Genomic DNA, 21328 nt, shown 5'->3' with positions numbered 1-21328 from the left:
TCACGAATCCACTTGCTGTTCCATCTCATGGCCATCTTTTCCGCTCGGTGAGATGAGTTTCTCAAATCACGGCGTGATCCACCAACCCTTACAAACCCGTGCATCGCAACGCGAGTTCGATAATTACGATGAGCCAGATGCGTCTCATCACAGGCAGGGCGAGATATCCTTCATTGGTCCGACAATCTTTTTTAATGAAATAAACGCCGCTTATTCCAACAACTCGAGCGATAATCAAACCCGGTGATAAATCCCCGCTCAGGAAATCGATGAAGATTATGTGACTGCTCCCTACGAGCACAACAGCAACAACAAGCACCGCAGTGATGGGGTGGTGGGGGTGTTGATGCCCCGCGGACCACCCAGGGAGTACCGTAATTCTTTCATTTACGAGTGCGAGACGCGCGTTTGACAAGAGGGGGATCCTGCGACATTTGGGATGTTTGGCCAACGTCCATTGTCGCGAGACGAGAGGAGAGCAACCCCACACTGGGCGGCCGGCGAGCGACGCCACGACGCTGGGACCAGAAACACGTGCGTCCGGCCGCCTTTGTATCTCCACTGCTGTAAATGTACACACCATTTTAAACACAATACAACACTTTTGCTTGCACAATCACCATCATTTAACTACAGAGTGTCTACTGCTGTGTGAATACCTCGCTAGACCGCGCGGTTCTGCATATCCAGAGCATACGCACAGAATGTATACCGTGTACACGTGGAGTACAACGACACAGATTCCCGTATCGCCTGTAACAGACTGTTGGGCCAGTGCTGTTAGCGAGCACCTATAACCACTGCACGTCACCGCTCCCCGATATATAGCGTACACATATTCCGTGTACTCGGGAAATAAGTTAAGAGCTCTCACATATCGTACATATGATACAAACAAAGATCCTGCACAGGTGACTAGTGGCAAGAGCTGTTAGGGAGCACCTGGTCAGGTCGGCACGGCGCACGACAGTGGTGCGATGAGCGCCACGCTCGGTTGCCTTCGTCTCCCACGATTGATGTTTACGTATCGCAGCAGCAGGTACTCATTCACGGCGAGTACCGTAGCTATCGGGTGTGCAGGCGGTGCAACTGCACCGACACCAAAACAACAAAGAGGGCGTGGCGGGGGGGGGGCTCCTCGTGGGGGGTTCAGGGGGAACCAAGGCCCTGTCGAGAAAACGCGCGGCTGGTGTTGGCCGCCGGGCTCGTAATGCAGCGTGTTAACCACTGCGCCACCGCTTCACATACACAATACACACACCCATAATGAGTTGTTTTGGTTAGAACGCGTAAATGTGTCGTTAAACCCGCCACCACCCGACACGGCCAATTAGTTAGGTTTATCACGTAACATCATCAGGCGATCTGGCTGTCGCCTGATGATGCTAGTTGTAATTACTGGCAAAACGTCGTACTACACACTAGTGTGCTGTACTAGTAACCAATTGCCATGTTCTGTTTCCGTGATAAACCTTAATTGGCTGTTTCGAGTGGTGGCGGGTTTAACGACACATTTATATTTACGCGATCTAACCCAGAAACCCTAAATTATGGATATTGGTCGCGAAAGCCTACGTGTTAAACTGACAGTACACACATTGACAGAAAATGAGTATCTCGAACGTGGCTCACAAAAGCGTGACGTGCATATCTCTATGACACCAATTGTCCAGCTCATTCCCATTCTGTCCCACGATCGTCCCATTGTTCCTCCATTGGTACTGTGTCCCACCATTGTCCCACCATTGCATAACCAGTGTCTGAATGTCCCACTGGTACGCCACTAACTGTGGTTACTAAAGAGTTTAAAATCCTGGTTGAATGTTTGCTCAGCCCACCATGTCTGCGGGGTCGATAAAGTGAGTACCACTCAGTAGGGGGTGTCAACAGTGGTTGTGCAATTAATGGACTCACCCCGCCATGGGAACGTGGAATTTCCATCACTGGCTCAGGGCTGTCAACTGGAGGTGAGCACCGATGCTCGTTTGAACAGCAACTCGCGTTGACCTTTGACCTTGAGCCCTCCGTTGTCCCCTTCTACCACGCCCTCCCCCCCCATTTGGACTGCGCGGTCACCGCAGCGCGTCGATGGTGGAGATGCTGATGCTAGATTCCCCCGTGTTGGGACTCGAGTCTCTGGGGGCCCCCACGCCGTGCAGGCGCAGCAGCGCCGAGGAGCCCCCTCCTCCCCTCCGCGCCGAGTCCCCCTGCAGCAGAGAGCCGGGGCCCTCTCCCGAGGGCCCCTCGCACCGGCCTCGGCCCTTCCTCCTCCTTGCTCGCCCCCCCCAGCGAGGAGCGGACCCACCTCGCCAGGGGCGTCCGCAGAGCGCGAGGGAGTGCAGCGTGGCGAGGAAGGCGCTCCTGAAGGAGGCGGACACGAGGTAGTAGAGCACGGGGTTGACGGCCGAGCTGACGTAGAAGAGCGCGTTGGTGAGCATGTAGAAGTAGTGGTAGAAGTTGTTGAGCCGGCTACGGGCACGCGGAGGGGTGAGGAGGAGACATGGGGGTGGGTAAGGAAGTTGCGCATGGGGGGGGGGGGGTGAGGAGACACGTGGGCGGGTGAAGAGTGAGGAAACGTGCAAGGCTCAATGGGACGAACTGAACTCACGGACACACACGGACAGCTCGAGTCGTAATGCTCGTGCCCGTTGTGTTCTCTGATTGCTCCACGCTCAAAGGTGTATTAATTTATCTTCGGGCTCCCCGGGGGTGGGGGTAGGGGGGGAGAGGGGGGCTGTTGCCGGTGATTGATGCGCGTAGAGCAGAAGATGTGGCCCGGGGGGCTCGAAGGGAGCCATCTTCTCATGGAGACGGCGAGAGCCTCCGCCATTCATCTCCTGTTTCATGACCATCATCACTGCTCCCGAGAGACAGGCGGGAGATTCTTGCTCGGGGGCAGGGCTGGCTCTGCCTCCTGCCCTGCTCAGTCCTGCCCCTGCCTTGCCCGCCAAGAGACCGACCAAGAAGCACTGCCCTGCCCCCTGCTCCGCAAGCTGCCCTGCCCCTGGCCGTGCCAGAGCCGTACCACGTGTGGGTGTACAGGTGTGTGTACAGTATAGGTGTGGAAGCTACCTAGTGTGTCGCTCCACACGAAGCTTTAAGTCTTCTTGGCCACAGTCATGCCCTCCCTTCTCTATGCGTATGAAACGTGGACCCTTCTAATGGAACATCTGCGCCGATTAGAAACATTCAGACTGTCCTGTCTACGATCCATCCTGGGTTAAACCAGGCTGAATTGTGTGAGCAGCTTACAGATCCTTGAAATATCTGGACACAGTCCTATCGGTAAGTTCCTCCGGCAGGCAAGGCTGCGTTGGCTGGGTCATGTAGCCCGCATGCCTAGCCAAGTAGCTTCTGTTTGGCCAGATAGAGGGGGCTAAAGGGGGGCGGCACGGGCGAGAGAAGAGATGCGGTACAGGAAGTGATGGAGTTGAGTGGAATTTCCCATAACTGGCCTTAGCGGTGTCAAGAGCGGCCTCTGTGGAGGAGGTTCGTGAAGGACGCGACTGGGTAGTTGGAGGCAGTCGCCCTCCAACAACAACGGAGTGACACTCGCAACAACGAGCAGAGCATCAGGCGGCTAAACTACAGCGATTTAGCACAGTGAGGAGCACAGGTGGTGCATCTTCCAGTCATCTCAGTCAACCCACTGCACCTGGGTCTGTCCCGTGACCTCCTGCCAGCGAGCCTTAGACACTTCACGTGGCCTCAAAGTGCACCTAGCCTGGCACAAATGCCTTGGTGACGTCAGCGCCACTTATTGGCGATTGGCGGCTGTTGTTGTTGGGTGGGTGTATGAGTGTACAGGTGGATGTGAGAATCGTTGATGAATATACCCCCACCCACCCTCGCAATCCTCACCATCCTCACCATCCCCACGCAAAATCAGCGCCTATTATCCTCTTGGCACAATACCCCTGATTGACGTGCTTCATATTCTCACAACACAGGCTCCTCTCTCGTGGCATCCGCTCCAGGGATTTCAAATCCCGCCAGCCCCTCGCAATCCCCTGGATCGCGCGGGCGGTAAACTCCGAGATGGGACCCAAGTCCGCGGAGTCCGCAATGTAATAGATGGCGACATTCCTCCAAACCTGCGCTACATCAACCATCGCTAGCATTGCCCACGCCGCCACCATCAATGCCGCCAGCATCAACAGCTCAAACGTTGCCGTCATCAGCACACAGGTGTGGAGTGGATGGATGGAGAGGAGAGGGGTTAGTGGGGGCGCTCACAGAGTCCACCAGTCCTTGGGCACGTAGCAGTACATGAGGCGGCGCGAGTGGTAGGGCAGCCAGCACACCACGAACGCCACCACGATCGCCCCTGTGTGCGCACACACACACACACAAAAAAGTTCCCCCGTATAGCCTGTAACAGACTGTAGGAGCAAGTGCTTAGCGAGCACCTATGAAGGCCGGAACGGTACACGTGGGGGTGGGTGGCCAGCACCACGCCCGACCGCCTTTGTCTCCCCAGTGGCGATGTTGACACACCGCAAGAGGTACTCATTTGAGGCTGAGTCGACCTAGTTCGACAAACAGACACAGACACAACCCCTGGACCTTTTTTCTGCAGGTGGTAACCCACGGAGACCCCGTCTGATACGGACGACAGTCACGGCGGGGATAAATTGTCCACATCAAAACACATTTGAAATCGCATTGAGAGTCATTCAGAGCCATTTGAAGAGCCATGTACCGAGGCGTCGTTCATACTTCGGGGAGGACTCATTCAGAGAGGGCTCGTCTCGTCCGCTCTCAGCTCCGCCGAGTTGAGCCTCGTGCGGGCTCGGATCACAGAGTGGCTGTGCATATCTCGTGCTGTGTGTACACTTGGGCTGCGAGGTGGCGACTCAGCAATGGATTCGTGAAGCTATTTGTCCGTACCTAATGATAATTAGGTCACTCCCCATGAGTCCTACAAATTCCCTATGGGCCCCTGTGAGTTCCCCGTTAGTCCCTTAAAGTCCTAGAGAGCCACACGAGTCCGAATAAATCCCTGTTGGTCCCCGAGATACCCACTTGGTTTGTGGGTCCCTGTGAGTCTTTGTTAGTCCCCATGGATCCGTAAGTATCTTGGTCCCTGTGAATGCGAATTAGTATGCGGCTCCCAGTGAGTTCTATGAGTCAGTGCGGTTTCCCGTGAGTGTGGGTCCCTATGAGTCCCCGGGAGTCCTAGGTGAACCCCCGAATATCCCCGTGAGAGCCCGCCTTGTCCCCACGCCTCTCACTCAGCACGGCGACCCCGTGGCGCAGCGCGTGGACTCGCGACGGCTCCAGGGAGACTCCCAGCGAGAGGCTCTCGGTGTCCCCGCGGGGACCTCGCGCGCGCAGAGCTCCAGGTCCCTGTGAGGCTCCGCGGGACCCCGAGCCGCGAGGGGACCCCGGGGCCCCGCAGCCGTCCCCGTGCGAGGGTGCGCGGTGCGCCGCCCTGGGGGCGCCCTGCTGCAGGCGCAGCCCCCCTCCTGCCCCCCCTCCTCCGGCGCCGGGAGCCGCCGCGCCCCGCAGCATGAGGAGGAGGCAGCGCGCGATGAGCGAGTTGAGAGCCCACACGAGCAGCATGGGCAGCAGGAAGGCGGTGAGCGCGTTCATCTGGGGGTGGTCACGTGAGATTGACATAACCAGTCTGCTGCTGCTGGTGAATATTTGCTGCACTTTATTTGTTCTGTTTGGTCATGTTGAGACTATCCTGGTCTCCAGAGTTATCACCAAGTTATGGTGGTGGTGGCGATGACGATGATAATAATGCTACCGATTACAATGTTGCTCGGGATTGTATCGCTATATTGATGACGATGTTTTTTTTTTATCACCGAGGCCCAGTCACGTCCCGTCAGTCTCGAGATGATCGATCCATCCTCTCCCGCGCGCTCCGTGCAGTGCACGCGCCGCTCGCGTCCATCACCTGTTCGCCTCCCCCCACGGGTGGAAGAGGCCCCCCTCACAGCTCCCTTGGAATCTCACTGCAGGGCACATTGTCTGTGAACTCGCACGCTGGGTCCATTCCCGACTCTGTGAAGCCCAGACTCGATCGAAGCGCCGCATCTGATGCAAGGGCGACGGGAAAGACCCCGCGGACGTTCCAGGCGGTCGGGTGGCTGGGGAGGTTCACAGTGGCCGTGTCGGAGACACCGAACACCACGAGACACTGATCTGGCACCGATGAAATCCTCAAATTCGGAGTGCAACCGCCCGTGGTTAAACCGCGTTCCCAAATGTAGCGCGGTGACAGTCTCAGCCCGACCACCGACGACTGCACACAAAGACAACCCGTATCCAATTTGGTTTTTCACGAAGCGACCTCAGTGGTAGATGTGCCGAAACCAACAAGATGGGTGCGGCGGCAGAGGTCTCGTAGAGAGACGTGGTCACTTGAAGGGTTATCGGAGTTGTTCTGCGTTATCCGCTTCCACGTGCCCTTTTGAAACCCGGGGTGACGCACGGCTCACTGCGAGAGGTCCGAACGGCTTTCACCGCGACTCGAGGCAGCACGCCGGCAGCCCGTTTTCCATGGCTTTGAGAACGCGTCCAAGAACAAAAACCAAGAACAAAAACCATCCCGTGCCGGCATTGGCACGAGGAATGTCGCCCACTCGGCCCGCTGCGTCCAGATACTAACTCGACCTCCTTGCCACGGACTCTCAGCACACGGATAGTAGACGATGGAGCCTAACGTTTCGGGCAATGACACGTCTGCGGAATGACGATGATTACCATCACGATCATTATGATTGATGGTTACTGTTATCAAAGATGATCTTGAGTATGATACTGCTGATGCTACTGTTTCGCCAATTCGGTACCTAACGAGGTGATGGGAGGACGACGATGATGATCACAATGATGATCGCCATACATATGATAACGACGATGTCAGCTACAATGCTGATGATGACGATATTTTAATTATGACCATGATTTTATCGACGATGACATTAATGATTTCGACATAAATGACCATCATGATGACAATGATGCCGAGGCTGCCGCTGCTTAAAATGACAATTCTGATTCTGTCGTTGACTTCAATGCCAATTGAGATAACTAAATGCTGCTGCTAACGATTCTGACGGTGATGACCATCATAATTAGCATCACAGTGATAACGGCGATGTCAAGAGCAGCCCCCCCCCCCATCTCGGCGTAGCCGCTCACCTGCAGGATGATCTTCAGGTCCAGCTCGCTCGCCACGTTGGTGCACACCACGCCACTCGGGTCGGCCGTGCCGTCCTTCCTGTGCATCTTCTCCACCGTGCCCATGGCGAACAGCATGGGCAGTGCCAGCAGAAAGGAGGCCACCCACACGAGGCCCAGCAGGGCCTTGGCGCGCTGGCGGGACATGAGGGCCTTGGCGCGGAGAGGGTGGCACACGGCGAGGTAGCGCTCGGCGCTCAGGCTGCAGATGTTGAGCACCGTGGCGTAGGTGCACGCGTCACGCAGGTAGTAGTAAGCCTTGCAGGCCGACGAGCCGAAGGTCCACGGGTGGTGGAACCAGATGAAGCTGTAGACCTCGACGGGCATGCTCACCACGAGGATGAGCACGTCGGACACGGCGAGGCTCACGAGGTGGTAGTGCGCCGTGCTCTGCAGCTGCTGCTGCAGCGTCTTCTTGCGCGCCACCACGTAGATGGTGGCGCCGTTCCCCACGGTGCCCACGGCGAAGATGAAGAGGTAGAGGAGGGTGACGAGCAGCTTCGTGTACATGTCCGTGTTCACGTCCAGATCCTCCTCGCCCGCGCCCTCCTCCTCGTCGCCGCCGCCGCCGCTGGCGCTGCTGCTGTTGATGATGTTGATGATGGTGTTGCTGTTCGTCGTGATGGTGGTGATGTTGGTTGATGCTTCAGGGTCGCCAAGTGCAGAACCCAGGGGGAGTCGCGACGCGTTCGTCCACAGCGCTTCCATTGCACCTCCCACGATGATGATATCACTTTATATAAAAACTCTCATTTCATTTTCTGCTGCTGCTACTGATAATAATTATATCACTTTAAGATTACGCCTCATACTTTGTATGCAGTCGCTATTGATGATATCCTGATTTAATTGACAACGTATGTTTTATTATGATGACGATGATGGTATATATGTTCATATTCACTTGTACTCTATTTATGATGATCAAAATGACTGATGTTACCACGATTAATATTCAGTATGTTGTTTTTTTTGTTTGTTATTCTGAGGTGGCTGCTCTATGAATATGAACACTCTGAAATCGCTCTTAATAACAACTCGTCTTGTGTTTTCCCCCGAGGATGTTGATGAAGATGAAGAACCTGTGACTGCATCTGAAGGCTTCCCTCTTCTCCTGCTGCTGTCGCCGCGGAGCGCAAGGGACGCGTGTGAGCTCACAGTGACGCGCACGAACACACAAAAGCAGCAGCACCAGGAGCAGCTGCTGCTGCTGCTTGTGTGCAAGTGCGCTCACTCTGACGCACACGCACGCGGAGCAGCAGCAACTGGAAACCAATTCGATCCTCGGCACCAGGCGTCTTAGCTCCTGCGAGCGAAGTTTAAACCCCGAGGGATCCCCGTGGGGAGCACTGGGACCCCCTAGGCCCAGGGTCCCCTATCAGAGGACGCGGATGAACGAGGACCCGCGGAAATTCCCGTCCGCGGTTGCCTCTCGGCGAAGTCGCGTCGACTGGAGAGGAGGAGGTGTGACGAGTTGAGAAGGGGGAGGCAACGCCGCGGGTTGGAATGAAGGCGGCAGTGGCGGAGGCAGCGCAGCCCCGCGGAGCTCCGCGGGTTCCGCTCGGCGCTCACGCGGATTGATTCACGACCGCACCTCCTCTCTCCCGGTGCAATTCATCCTCTCGCTATATTACCAACAAATACATAAATAATACCCGTACGCTGTGTTAGCCATCTAGGCAATGTTGCACATACGTTCCATTTCATTGTGGTTTTAATGAACTCACACAGCACTGTCTATCCGTGGCTCCCCCACCACGGGGAGGGGAGTAGAGTCAAGGCTGTCATGAGTGGAAAGAGAGAAAGGGACGGGAGAGGGAATGGAAGCCGGGACGGAAGTCCTCAAGACGGACAAAGAGGAGGGCGCGCCTCAAGATGAGCAGCTGGGAGAGAGGAGGAGGAGGTGGTGCACCAGGCAGAAAGGGGGAGACAGAAATTCGACTGGGCCAAGATATCGAGGCTGAGAGGGTGATGATGAGAGGGGAGGGACGAAAGGGAGAAGAGAGAAGAGAGGAGCTGCATGGAGGATCAGCGTGTGTTTTCACAGGGGGCGGGGGGAGGGGTTCAGAGTGGGTGTAGTCACACAGAAGTTACATGATTTACGGAAGGCTTGAGCTGATTTCGATATGGATATCACGATGCCAAGTATGTAGCCAGGCGAGCTTCGCTGAGTCTGAAGGCTCTTTTCTAGGAGGGTTCTGCTACATTGGGTTGTAAAGCCATGAATTCCATTATTTATCAGAGTTTGACTTCGTGCAGGGATGGGGTGACAATGGAGAACCTGAAGAAACCCCACCACGCAAACGATGGGTGACACTCAAAGCTCAGCACAGATGCATTCAAGAATCCATCTGCACTGCCACCGCGCAGGGATTTGCAGGGACTCATTCGGGCTTAATGGGGTTCGCTTGGACTCACGGGGGTACACGGAACATGCGGACGAATGAGACGCGGGAGACAGTGGAGGCAAGACAACACGGAGACAAGGGGGACGCGAGGTGTGGGGCTTCAGGAAGAAGAGGGGAGAGTGGAAGAGGGGGAGGGAAGGGGGAGGAAGTCACCTGGCTCACACACAGCGGCTTGCAGCGCTGAGATTGTGATCCCATGACACAGATTGAGCGTGTGTGGAGGGAGCGGTGGCGCAGAGGTTAGCGCACTTCACTAACAACCACATTCATCCGAGATTGATTCTTAGCCGCGTCTAACAGTAGCGAGTGCTCTATATGAACCGTTCCGGGACCTCACCCTAGGTCGATCTCAAACTTTTATTTGTGTCTATTGTGAGATATCTAGTGGCGGTAGGGGTCACGCGAACCAATGACATACGACTGGCTTTGCCGAGTCCTTCACAGCACGGGGTTCAGGTGAACAACATAAACGTCGTCTCACGCGACTCGAATCGACGAAGAGAGAGAGGAAGAAAAAGAGAGTGACATCAATTAAAACCTCAATTATAACCCTGGACTTGAGCCACACTATGGCACTGACTCTGACCTGAACCTTGAGCGTAATTCTAAGCCCGAACCTATCGTACATACTGTAACCCAAACCACAGCCATCGCCCCAACCACAACCATAGCCCCAACCAGAACCCCTACCACGACCATAGCACCAACCAGAACCAGAACCCCTACCACGACCATAGCCCCAATCAGAACCAGAACCCCTACCACAACCATATCCCCAACCAAAACCAGAACACCAACTACGACCATAGCCCCAACCAGAACCAGAACCCCTACCACGACCATAGCCCCAACCAGAACCAGAACCCCTACCACGACCATAGCCCCAACCAGAACCAGAACCCCTACCAGGACCATAGCCCCAACCAGAACCAGAACCGCTACCACGACCATAGCCCCTATCAGAACCAGAACCCCTACCACGACCATAGCCCCAACCAGAACCAGAACCCCTACCGCAACCATAGCCCCTACCAGAACCAGAACCCCTACCACGACCATAGCCCCAACCAGAACCAGAACCCCTACCGCGACCATAGCCCCTACCAGAACCAGAACCCCTACCAGGACCATAGTCCCAACCAGAACCCCTACCACGACCATAGCCCCAACCAGAACCAGAACCCCTACCACGCCCATAGCCCCTACCAGAACCCCAACCACGACCATAGCCCCAACCAAAACCAGAACCCCTACCAGGACCATAGCCCCTACCAGAACCAGAACCCCAACCACAACCATAGCCCCAACCAGAACCAAAACCCCTACCACGACCATAGCCCCAACCAGAACCAGAACCTCTACCAGGGCCATAGCCCCAACCAGAACCAGAACCCCTACCACGACCCCATAACCTCTGCCCGACCGGCTCAGCGTCGGGGCGATCGGCATAAGTCGCTAACGCGAGAGTGGCAAAGCACGCCTATCCGTACTGAACCCATAATGCCGTGTCCTATATTCCTCCAAAACACATTTGTGGGAGAATCAGTCGTGGCGCTTGCAGACTCCAGGAGTAATTTTTCTACTCAACTAAAGAGCCTCGGCACCATACTCGACCAGATTGTATCGTTTAATCACCACTTGCAAAATGTAGTCAGGTCCTGTAATTTTAATATCAGAGCTCTACAACACATTTGACCACAATTGAGTTGTGACACAGCCAACACGGTGGCGTGTAGTATCAACAAGGATCGATTATTGCAACTCACTACTCTACGGAAGTCTGGCAACATTATTACCAAACTGTAGCGTGTACAACATTATTTGGCACGTGTCGTGACGGGTACTGCAAGATCCGACCGTATCCGTCCAGTGCTCGCTGAGCTGCATTGGCTTCCGGTTGTCAAACGAATACATTCTAAGGCCGCACTCATTCCACACAAGGTGTTTGCCACATATGGACCACAATACCTTGCTGATCTCGTCAAGTAGCATAAACCATCACGCGAACTCTGGTCATCCTCGCAGCGGCTTTTGGCTCACCGTCGAACAAAGACGGCGGTCACCGCATTGCGCATTTCAGATGCGCTTCTGCGGCCGTCTGAAATGCTCTTCCTTCCGACATTAGGAAGAAGTCACTGGAGCTATGCACTTTTAAGTATTGATTGAGAACTAATATATTTAGAACTGATTATTGTGTTGTTTGCTGTCCTTCCCCCGCACCTCCGATTAGCACGGTTGACTACGTACGGTGCGAAAGAAATTCAACATACTATCATAATACTCTAATACTCTACTGCTATGAATACTCCAATGCTATGAACGGGTTTATAAAAATAGACATTAGTAAGAACGCTAATATTAGACGGGTGTGGCTGGGTGGCAAAATCTTTTCCGGAACGGTGTTCTTGGACTCTTCCAGCTGAAATGAATCTCCGACCAAAAACCCGAATACTGGAGCCAGAGCCGGGACTCCAACCCACCCCGTGCCGCGTGCACGGGCACCGCGGGTGGAGCAAACCGCGCCCGTGGTTATCATGAAGCCCTGCGGGGGGGGGAGGGAGGGAGGTGGTGGGGGTTGGTGGCCAGCTGGGAGCCCCGTGTCCACACGCCGCTATCAGGGTCGCGCAGGCGGCGATGGGGGCCGCGGAGTTCGTTCCCCCCCACCGCGTCCCCATCACAAGAAGACGAAGAGAAGGTGGAGGTGGGGATGATGGTGCGGGAGGTATGTGTGGGACATTTAAATTAGAGTTTTCACGCAGCCGCGAGCACCCAGGGATCGTCACAAGGACCCCCCGCACTGCCCCGGCACCACCAGGGAGGAGATGGGGGTCACGAGGTGGGGGGGGGTAACCGAAGTTGGGGAACCGAGGACCATTGTGAGCAAGGAGCACGTGGGGACGCGACGACACGGGGCCACGTGGGAGCATCGGTGACACAGCGACACGTGTGGACACACACGGGCCAGCGCTGAGTCTCAAGACTGCTGCAGGAGGGTCTTGCTCTATTGGACGTTTAGCGATTAATCCCATTGAGCGTTTGGCTTCACGTGGCAGGAAAACCGACACCCCGGAGAAAGATCCTGGCGTGCCCTGCCCAAGCCCCACTGCCTCTCCTGATAACGAATGCGATGCCTCTCATTCGCGACTGTGGCCCGATCCCTCCGCTGTTATTTCCGCCTCTCAGTGTAATTCCCGCCGAATGGAGATTAATTCTTGACGGCTATGTAATTGCATAATGCCCCGTGTACACTCGGCTGCGCTCATTGCTTTATTATGCGCCTGTTTTGACTCGGCGGGTTCCATCTGGTTTCTGGCATCAGGGATTTAAAGTAAATGAATCTAAAAACGTGCGTTAGAGATTGCGTCGTGAGACGCGAGCCTATGTGTGTGCGTGGATGTAAATGTGTGTACGTGTGTAGCTGTGCGTATATGTATGCTACCGCGCTTCGAATCCGGAGACCCGAGTTCTATTCCCGCTCACTGCCAACATCAGTGACCTCCCATTGGTCGACCTTAAATGATTACCTGGTGCGCGGTGTAAACATAAACACTGGGAAGACAACCACACCACCCCTCGCTTGTGCATCGTGTTGACCTTTAAAGGAGCTCGCTAACAACACTTGCCGTAACAGTCTGTTAAACGTATACGGGGGGGGGGGGTCTTGTGTATGCTCATATCTTTGTGAGTGTTGGTACACGTGTGTACGTGTGCGCGCACGGGGCATGTTAATGCTTCCGCAGGGCACATATTGGAAATCCGCGGCAGCTCCCCCCTCGAGCCATCCGCGTAGCTCCCCATGGCACGCGGACGAGATCGAGGAGCAGAATGAGTGCTCACGCTGACGCGCGTGACGGCCGCAATAAATGACTTGTCAATTAACGAAACGCCTCTCTGTCTTCGACGGGTACGGAAGGAATGGGGTGAGGGTTGTGGGTTTAGGTATTGTTCAGTTGTGTGAGTGGGTGCGAGGTGGGGAGGGAGGGAGGGGTGGAGGAAGAAATATAATGAGCGAGGGAGGGATGGATGGAGGGCTTGAGATGGGTTGGGAATGGAGGGATGGAGGGAATGAGATGGGATGGGAATGGAGGGATGGACGGGGAGGAAGGGAGGGCTGAGATACCGAGGAGTCGGAGGGATTGATCGGGATTGGGAGCGAGCCTTCTTGCTGTGACGATGCTCGATGGGATGCAGGGATGCGAAGGAGGAGGGAGCGAGATGAAAGAGCTGGATTTGTGGCATGGCGGGAGGGAGGGGCTGGGGGTGAGGAGCGGCATAGCACTCGCTGTGGTTATGCATGATGAGGGAGGAGGGAGGGGGAGATGGGGGGCTGCCCTCTCCCTCCCTTGCTCATGGTTGCAGAGCGCGCCTCGCTCTCTCCCTCACAGAGCCCCCCCCCCCCCGCTCTGTCCCCCGCCGCCACCTGTGTCCCCATGTCCAATCTGCAGGGGTCATCCGGGGAGGTGGGCGGGGGGTCACACTTCATCCCATCCCCCCTTTCACCCCCACTTACCTCGCTTCAGGTCGCAGCTTTGGAGGGGGCCCTGAGACCCCATGGTCGTCATTCCCAGGCGTGTGCCAGGATAGGTGCACGTCGTCTCCATACCATTCCCACCCCCTCCACGGGAGCTACATTTAGAACTCGACATGCACATCATTGACGTTCCGGACCATGCCACTCCTACAGTACAAGTAAAGACAAGTGAGTGCAGAGAGCACAGATGCAGCGACAATGCAGCCTTCAAACAGCGGCCGGAGAGAAGCAACTTCATGATGAGCAGTACCAGCAAGAGCAGTCACAGCAGAATCTTTCTCATCAGCAGAAGCAGCAGCAGCTTAAGGACCACAAGCCGAAACTGCATCCATACAAACCATAGCAGCTGCAGACGCGGACACTTAATGACGATGCACAAATGGGAAGTTTAAAACTCGCCGGGAGCGTGCGGCGACAGTGGTCACCACCCAGAGGAGAATCGCGGAGCTTAAAACGCAGACACGAAGGGGGAAGCATTATCAGAGCGGTGGTGATGCCCCACTCCGCTCCTCCTGACTCCGCAATCGTCTGGATCCTCAACCACCTCGATGCAATATCACAGCTGTTGCTCTTCACCATCATTAGCCAGACGACGAATCAGTAGAGACCCAATTAGACGCGCATACCCTTGCATACAGACCCATAGGCTGGCACAGAGCCCTATTATCACAATCAGCACCACCATCATCAACAATTATCATAATCACCAACAGCAGCATTGTAATCAACACAATCAGCGAAATGATGATAATCATCAGTAGCGTTATCAATGTCCGCCGCGACCGCCATTCCTGCGACGAAGTCGCCTCTCGCACAGTCGCTGACTCTCGTTTTGGAGCGTGACCTTAGAATCTAATAAAATACATAAATAATAGAGAAACAGGCGCTCCGAACCGAGGGTGGGGGGGGGGGGGCATGACGTGAGGGGGGCATGACGTGAGGGGGGCACGAGGAGGGCTCCGAGGGGGGGGGGTGACGAGGGGGGGGTGACGAGGGGGGGGGTGACGAGGGGGGGGGTGACGAGGGGGGGGGGTGACGAGGGGGGGGGTGACGAGGGGGGGGGGTGACGAGGGGGGGGGGTGACGAGGGGGGGGGGTGACGAGGGGGGGGGGTGACGAGGGGGGGGGTGACGAGGGGGGGGGTGACGAGGGGGGGGGGTGACGAGGGGGGGGGGGTGACGAGGGGGGGGTGACGAGGGGGGGGTGACGAGGGGGGGGGGTGACGAGGGGGGGGGGTGACGAGGGGGGGGGTGACGAGGGGGGGGTGACGAGGGGGGGGGGGTGACGAGGGGGGGTGACGAGGGGGGGTGACGAGGGGGGGGTGACGAGGGGGGGTGACGAGGGGGGGTGACGAGGGGGGGGGGGTGACGAGGGGGGGGGTGACGAGGGGGGGGTGACGAGGGGGGGGGTGACGAGGGGGGTGTGACGAGGGGGGGGTGACGAGGGGGGGGGTGACGAGGGGGGGGTGACGAGGGGGGGGTGACGAGGGAGGGTGACGAGGGGGGGTGACGAGGGGGGGGGGTGACGAGGGGGGGGGTGACGAGGGGGGGGGTGACGAGGGGGGGGGTGACGAGGGGGGGTGACGAGGGGGGGGGTGACGAGGGGAGGTGACGAGGGGGGGGTGACGAGGGGGGGGTGACGAGGGGGGGGGTGACGAGGGGGGGGGTGACGAGGGGGGGTGACGAGGGGGGGGGGGTGACGAGGGGGGGGGTGAGCTCCGCGTGTCTCGCGACTGAATGGGGTTGTTTAACACGTCGGCTCGGGGTTGTTTCGAGCCGCGCTCATTAATTAAGCTGCTCATTAAGGGGGAAATTGGTAAGACCCTATCTGTGAATAAATATTCTTCAGTCGCATCTGAAAACAGGCTGCGTGATTAATGGCATTGAGAGAGGGGGGCGGGGATGGCATGGGGGGGGGGGGGGGCAATGGCAAACAGCGTCGCATCAGATTAACACCTTCACCTTTCCGGAAAATACATCACAAGCATTACGTGTGTGCATGTGCGTATATATACACACACACACGTGTGTGTTTGCATAAGTATGTGTGTGTGTGCGTCTGTGTGTTGGTGGAGTGGATGTGTCGCGGTTAGCGAACTGCGCTACGAACCCGGCGACCTGAGTTCGATGCCCAATCGCGTTTAGTACCAGTGGCGATTATCTTAACCAGTCCCGAACCTCTTCTAGATCGACTCAGCCTCAAATGAGTACCTGGTGTGGCATGTAAATATCGCCACTAGGGAGACAAAGACGGTCGGGCGTGGTGCTGGCCACTCACCCCTCGTGTACCGTTCCGGCCTTCCCCCAACAGTCTGTTAAGGCTATACGGGGGATCTTTATCTGTATGTGTACATCTGTATCTGTGTGTGTGGGGGGAGTCTCTTAGGCGTATTTACGTCGTTCCACGCTGCTCCGCTCATCTGGCTGCTCGATGGCATCGATCGCTCGAGCCCCCGGGAGCCAAACCCTGGCCACCCCAACCCCCGTCCCTTGACCCCCTCGACTCCACTTACCTCCCGCCCCGAGGCCCCGCGGGGGTCCCTGGTATCCGGGGTGACGTGACCTTTGACCTTTGACCTCGCGACGCGAGTCAAGTCCGTGACCCCTCCCTGCACTCCACGTGGGTGCTGAGCTCATTGACCGCTTGAGGGATCTGAGCCAGAGGTGAGAGCCAGGACAAAATACAGGCAGTGCCAACTTCGTTACATCGACCACGGTGGGATGATAAGTGATACCGATGACTAATAATAATTAAAAATGATTGATGATTCATAATGATGAATCAGTGTGGTGATGACGATGATGACAAACGAAGATGGTCATGACACATCTAATTAGAGATGATGATGACTGGCGAGCTTGACAGCAGAATTGAACAAGCGACTCCGATTGTGAATCGAGAGCTCTGAATACAGCGACACCCGGACTGATGATGAGAGATTAATAATGGCCGTGTTCAAACAGCAGCATTATCGGAACACCTGGCCACATCGCAATGAGAGGCATCGTAACCAGCCTTGCCATCACCCTCGCTCTCGCCTTGGCTCCCTCCACCACCCCAGGGAGGGATGGTGGTGATGGTGGGGGGAGCTGTTGCCATATTTCAAATCTTTAAAACAGGGCCCTACAACCAAACATGCCATGTGTGGTCTCTGTTGAATATTAATAAAATACCAACTTGGGTCCACTACCACCGCTACCACCTATTTATATTCATTTTGATCACCATCAGAGGTTTACCGCTGCCACCACCATTATCACCGCCGTCCCAATCATTACCGCCTCCATCGCCATCACCGCCACCTGCATTAGCATCGCTCCACCCTCCATCACCACGTGCCGACACTTTTGTTTACAATCGCTGCCATCACCATCATTGCCATCTCCATCATCACCTCATCCCTCACGCTCTGGTGGGAGGCGGGGAATGGAGGGAGGGGAGTGAGAAAGGAAGGTCCATCACTCGTTCGGGATGAGGTTAGTCGCTCATGACGGGGAGAGAATGATGTCTCGTGCAGCGTGCGGGGGAGGGGGTTGAGGGAGAGAATGGCGAGGGAGAGAATGGCGATGGTGCCAGAGGGAGGCGGGGGGCAGAGGCTGCCCAAACACCTCCCCCCCTCCGCACGGACGTCACGGGCGTGAGAGGGCAACAGTAGACACGGGGAGACACGGGGAGAGGCACGGGGAGTTATGGGGGGTCACGGGGAGTCACGGCTTCCGTCCTGAACCAACGGCTCCTGAAGTAATGTCGCAAATTATACAAACGACTCTCAACTCCCGAGCACGAAGCCCGACCCCCCCCATACATCACCTCCCCCCCCGCCCTCAATCATGCCCTCACCTCCCTCACCATCTCCATCACCCCCTTGCCTCGCTCACCTCCTCACCCCTGTGTTTATGTCGCAGCGGTCAGAGTGGAATCCGCGCTCGGGTTTCGTGGGGACCACCACCACCCGTTCCCCTTCTTTGTCATCATCAGAGATTCGCCACTACCACCTCCGTCATCACGAACACGTGCGGGTCCGAGGTGCGAATTAGCTCACCGGCTCACACTGTGGGTAAACCGCTTTGAGCACACGGCTGGGTCTCCCCAACGAGTGAACCTCCGAGTCAGAAGTCAGAGTTCGACCCCGGGTAAGGCGAGGCCGTGTGTGTAAACACCCCTCCGCCGTGCTCCGTCTCCAGCGATTACCTCGGCTCGGCGCCTCGGAATTCGCGAGCTTGGGCTTAGCGCCGCGAATTAGCGGAGCGGCGCCGTTAATTCCATCCCCGAGAGATGCGGGTCTCGCGTCCCCGGATCGCGGGAGATGTGGGGTGGCCACGTGTTGGAGGCGTGGGGCTGCATGGTGTGGCGAGGAGACGGCAGTGCTGAGTGTCGCCCCTCGTGTATGGTGATTTTCTCCGAGGTCTGAAGCATCCCAACGTAGCAGGGAGCCTCCTGAAAACCGAGGGTTCGAGGCTCGTCACTATCATGGCCGACACAGCGCCAGCACCACCAAGATTTCAAGATTTGAATGCAGAATTCGATTCAAGATGCCATCGGATGGCTTCCCCGATTTAACACGCGGTTATAAACTCACTCCGTAGCTTTTAAAATGCCAAACGAAAGAGGGTTGTCATCAGAGCTGCCATTGTCATCATCAGTGGCCTCCACCATTAGATGCAGCAGCCACAGAATCGTCACCTCCTGTCCACCGCGTGGGTGCGGCGAGGGTTCGGGTCGTTCGTGGTCGTGCTGTGGTGGCTCTCCGTTGTTATCGTTTCGCCCCACGTGCAGCTCTCCAACCTCTTCGGGAACTTAATTATTTTTTTAGATGCAAATGCTCCCAACGCAACTCGTAGAATACAAAAGTATAGCCCTCCGAAACGCTTTTGGGTTCTATCGCAGAGCGAAACGTCGGACATCGTGTAATGGACTATCATCCCCTCACCATCATCTCGTATTGTCGGCCTTCCACTTATCTCCATCGCTGACCGCGCCGGCCAAGCATTTGTACAAATGTCGGCGATGCCACAAACAGTTGACACGGGCAATAAAACGCGGGGCTGTGCGCGTTGTAAATGAGACGCATCGATCAAGCGCCACGTGGCGGGGAGCGCCTCGCTGGGTAACAAATCGTAGCAACTTGCTCCACCCCCCTCTCCCCCCGAGAGGTCTCATCACACGCGGCCTATAGAGGGTCCCCCATCCCATGGGAGGTGGGAGAGGCGGGGGGTTAAGCCTTTGCAAGGACCTCCACAGAATCTCGTTCATCTTGTTTCGCTTTATTCTAATGATGCTCCCACCACTGTGGATTGCTGATGCCCTCCTCCGCCTTGCACGGACCCAGTGGATTCGCTTCTCGCCAAGTACGAGACTGCTCTCCCGTGTCTTGAACGGTGACACGACTCAAACTTAACACGATACCCTCCTATACCGGGGCCATCTCGGGCTCTCTCTAGCGACTAGCAGTGGCGTGAGCAGGGATTTGCAGGGCTGCGGATTGATTTCGCCTTTGTTCTTCTAAGTCATGTAAAGCACGTTTCATCAATTGAGTATATTTAGTCATTTTCTGTATTTTGTTCTGCCTTACCTTTGCGTGTTGGTTCCCGTACCATTCGGGGTCTGGTTTGCGAGTCGTCCACACCCTGCAGCTTGGTTGCGGTACGATTCACCGAGACGACTGATGCATCTCACGCGCAATCAAGAGATGAACAGAGCACCACTCGCATCTCTCACGAAAATTCGTTTATTTATCATTACCCGCGTTGAAGGCCCGAGTCTCACAATGCTTTTTCAGGAGGGTCTTGCTAAGTTTTTGCAGGAGGACGCAATGCTGCTGCTGTTGCTGCTGCGTGCAATCCCAATGGAGGAATTCCCTGTCAGCACTGGGAAGCATGGCGCAACACCTGTTCCTACGAATGTGTTAGCTGCTACGCCCGTCGTTAGAAAAGGACCCGTGACCACATCAGCCGTGTCGCTGGTCGTGTTGGGAGCTTCTTCAGACACTGAACTAACGATAACCCCAATGATGATGATAATGACGATCTTTCCCGGAATTCGCAGGGTCTTCTTCACCCCTCTTCAAGCGATGCCGCCTGTGCACCCCCCTTCTCTGGCTCCTGATCCCCGCCGCCTCTCGTGGGAGGGAGACGAGGGGAGCCGCGGGGAGGGAGCCGAGCAGCAGCGAGGGAGCCGAGCAGCAGCGAGGGAGCCATGGGGAGAGTGAGGGGTTGTGTTTGTGGTAATTTCAGCTAACGGATTTAATTGACGCCAGACGTTTCCAGACACGGAGTTCCGCACGACGCGACGTCGAAACGTGCTCGCGAGGTCGCCATCGCACAATGCCCCCCCGCCGGTAATTACACCCCCAACACGGTCGACTCACCAAGACACCGCAGCTACCCGTGCCGCCCCCCCCAAGGAGCCGCGTTTCGTCGGCTCGTGAGGGCACGCATTCCGCTGCGTGCGGCGCCCGCGCGCTTCGTTAGGCGCTAAGCGAGAGGCGTGCTTACGTTGATTTTCCCCGATGCTGTTCGACCAGGAGCCCGTTACGGGTGAACCGCCCGATAACCCCACATGCAGGCCAGGTGTGGCTCCGAGCGCGTTGTGGTGGACGCCGCTTCCTCATGTGACAGGAGTCCCGTACCCAATACTGTACGTGGCATCGACTCGCATCCTCGATCAGTGATGAGACGACACGAGAGTTTCTTGCCACGTTCATGTCACCACCCACAACTCATTCAACTGCCATCTAATTTACTTCCTGCATCCACCAATCCCCCAAATCACTTCGCCAGCACCAACAACGCCGTAGGCTCGGAGTCCCAGGCGCCGACGTGGGCACATTACCAGGAACCAATTCCTCCCCCTCCTCAGCGCGAAATCTAAGCTGACGAATTTACTGCCGCACAATCAATACTGCGGATATTAAATTATTCACGCATTCTTTGGCGGCAAATACATTGCAGTTTTAATTTACTGATTATTCACGGTCGCTAGTTGGAAAAAGATTCCACAGTGGGACCAGGGCAGAGTCCATAGAGAATGTTGAATGGACCTGAGGGACTCTGGGTAAAATCAGACAAAAGGTGAATCACAGGTGGCAAGAAGCTTCGCTACTCGCTATACTCATCATCACACAAACGACGCGGCCTGGGACACCTTGTGCCGGGCCAAAGGGGGCACACGCAAGGGCCCCGCGCATCTCACGG

General features: G+C 56.2%; 1 protein-coding gene across 1 annotated transcript; it reads right to left on the bottom strand.

Moving 5' to 3' along the window:
- Positions 1–169: 169 nt before the first annotated feature.
- Positions 170–17895, bottom strand: LOC116942540 (neurotensin receptor type 1-like). The gene is made up of 6 exons (XM_032954575.2): positions 16648–17895; positions 14116–14283; positions 7159–8822; positions 5235–5595; positions 4237–4327; positions 170–2469 (listed from the first exon to the last, which is right to left on the bottom strand). Exons 3-6 carry the CDS (start codon positions 7903–7905, stop codon positions 2073–2075), a joined length of 1596 nt encoding a protein of 531 aa, XP_032810466.1. The 5' UTR covers positions 7906–8822; positions 14116–14283; positions 16648–17895; the 3' UTR covers positions 170–2072.
- Between the last annotated feature and the right edge of the window lie 3433 nt (positions 17896–21328).

Source organism: Petromyzon marinus, chromosome 15 (genome assembly GCF_048934315.1).
Source record: "Petromyzon marinus isolate PM22_M1 ecotype Great Lakes invasive population chromosome 15, UKy_Petmar_22M1.pri1.0, whole genome shotgun sequence".
In the NCBI taxonomy this organism is placed as follows: domain Eukaryota; kingdom Metazoa; phylum Chordata; class Hyperoartia; order Petromyzontiformes; family Petromyzontidae; genus Petromyzon; species Petromyzon marinus.
The sequence above is the reverse complement of the archived record's forward strand: the minus strand, read 5'-3'. Positions and strand labels throughout refer to the sequence as shown.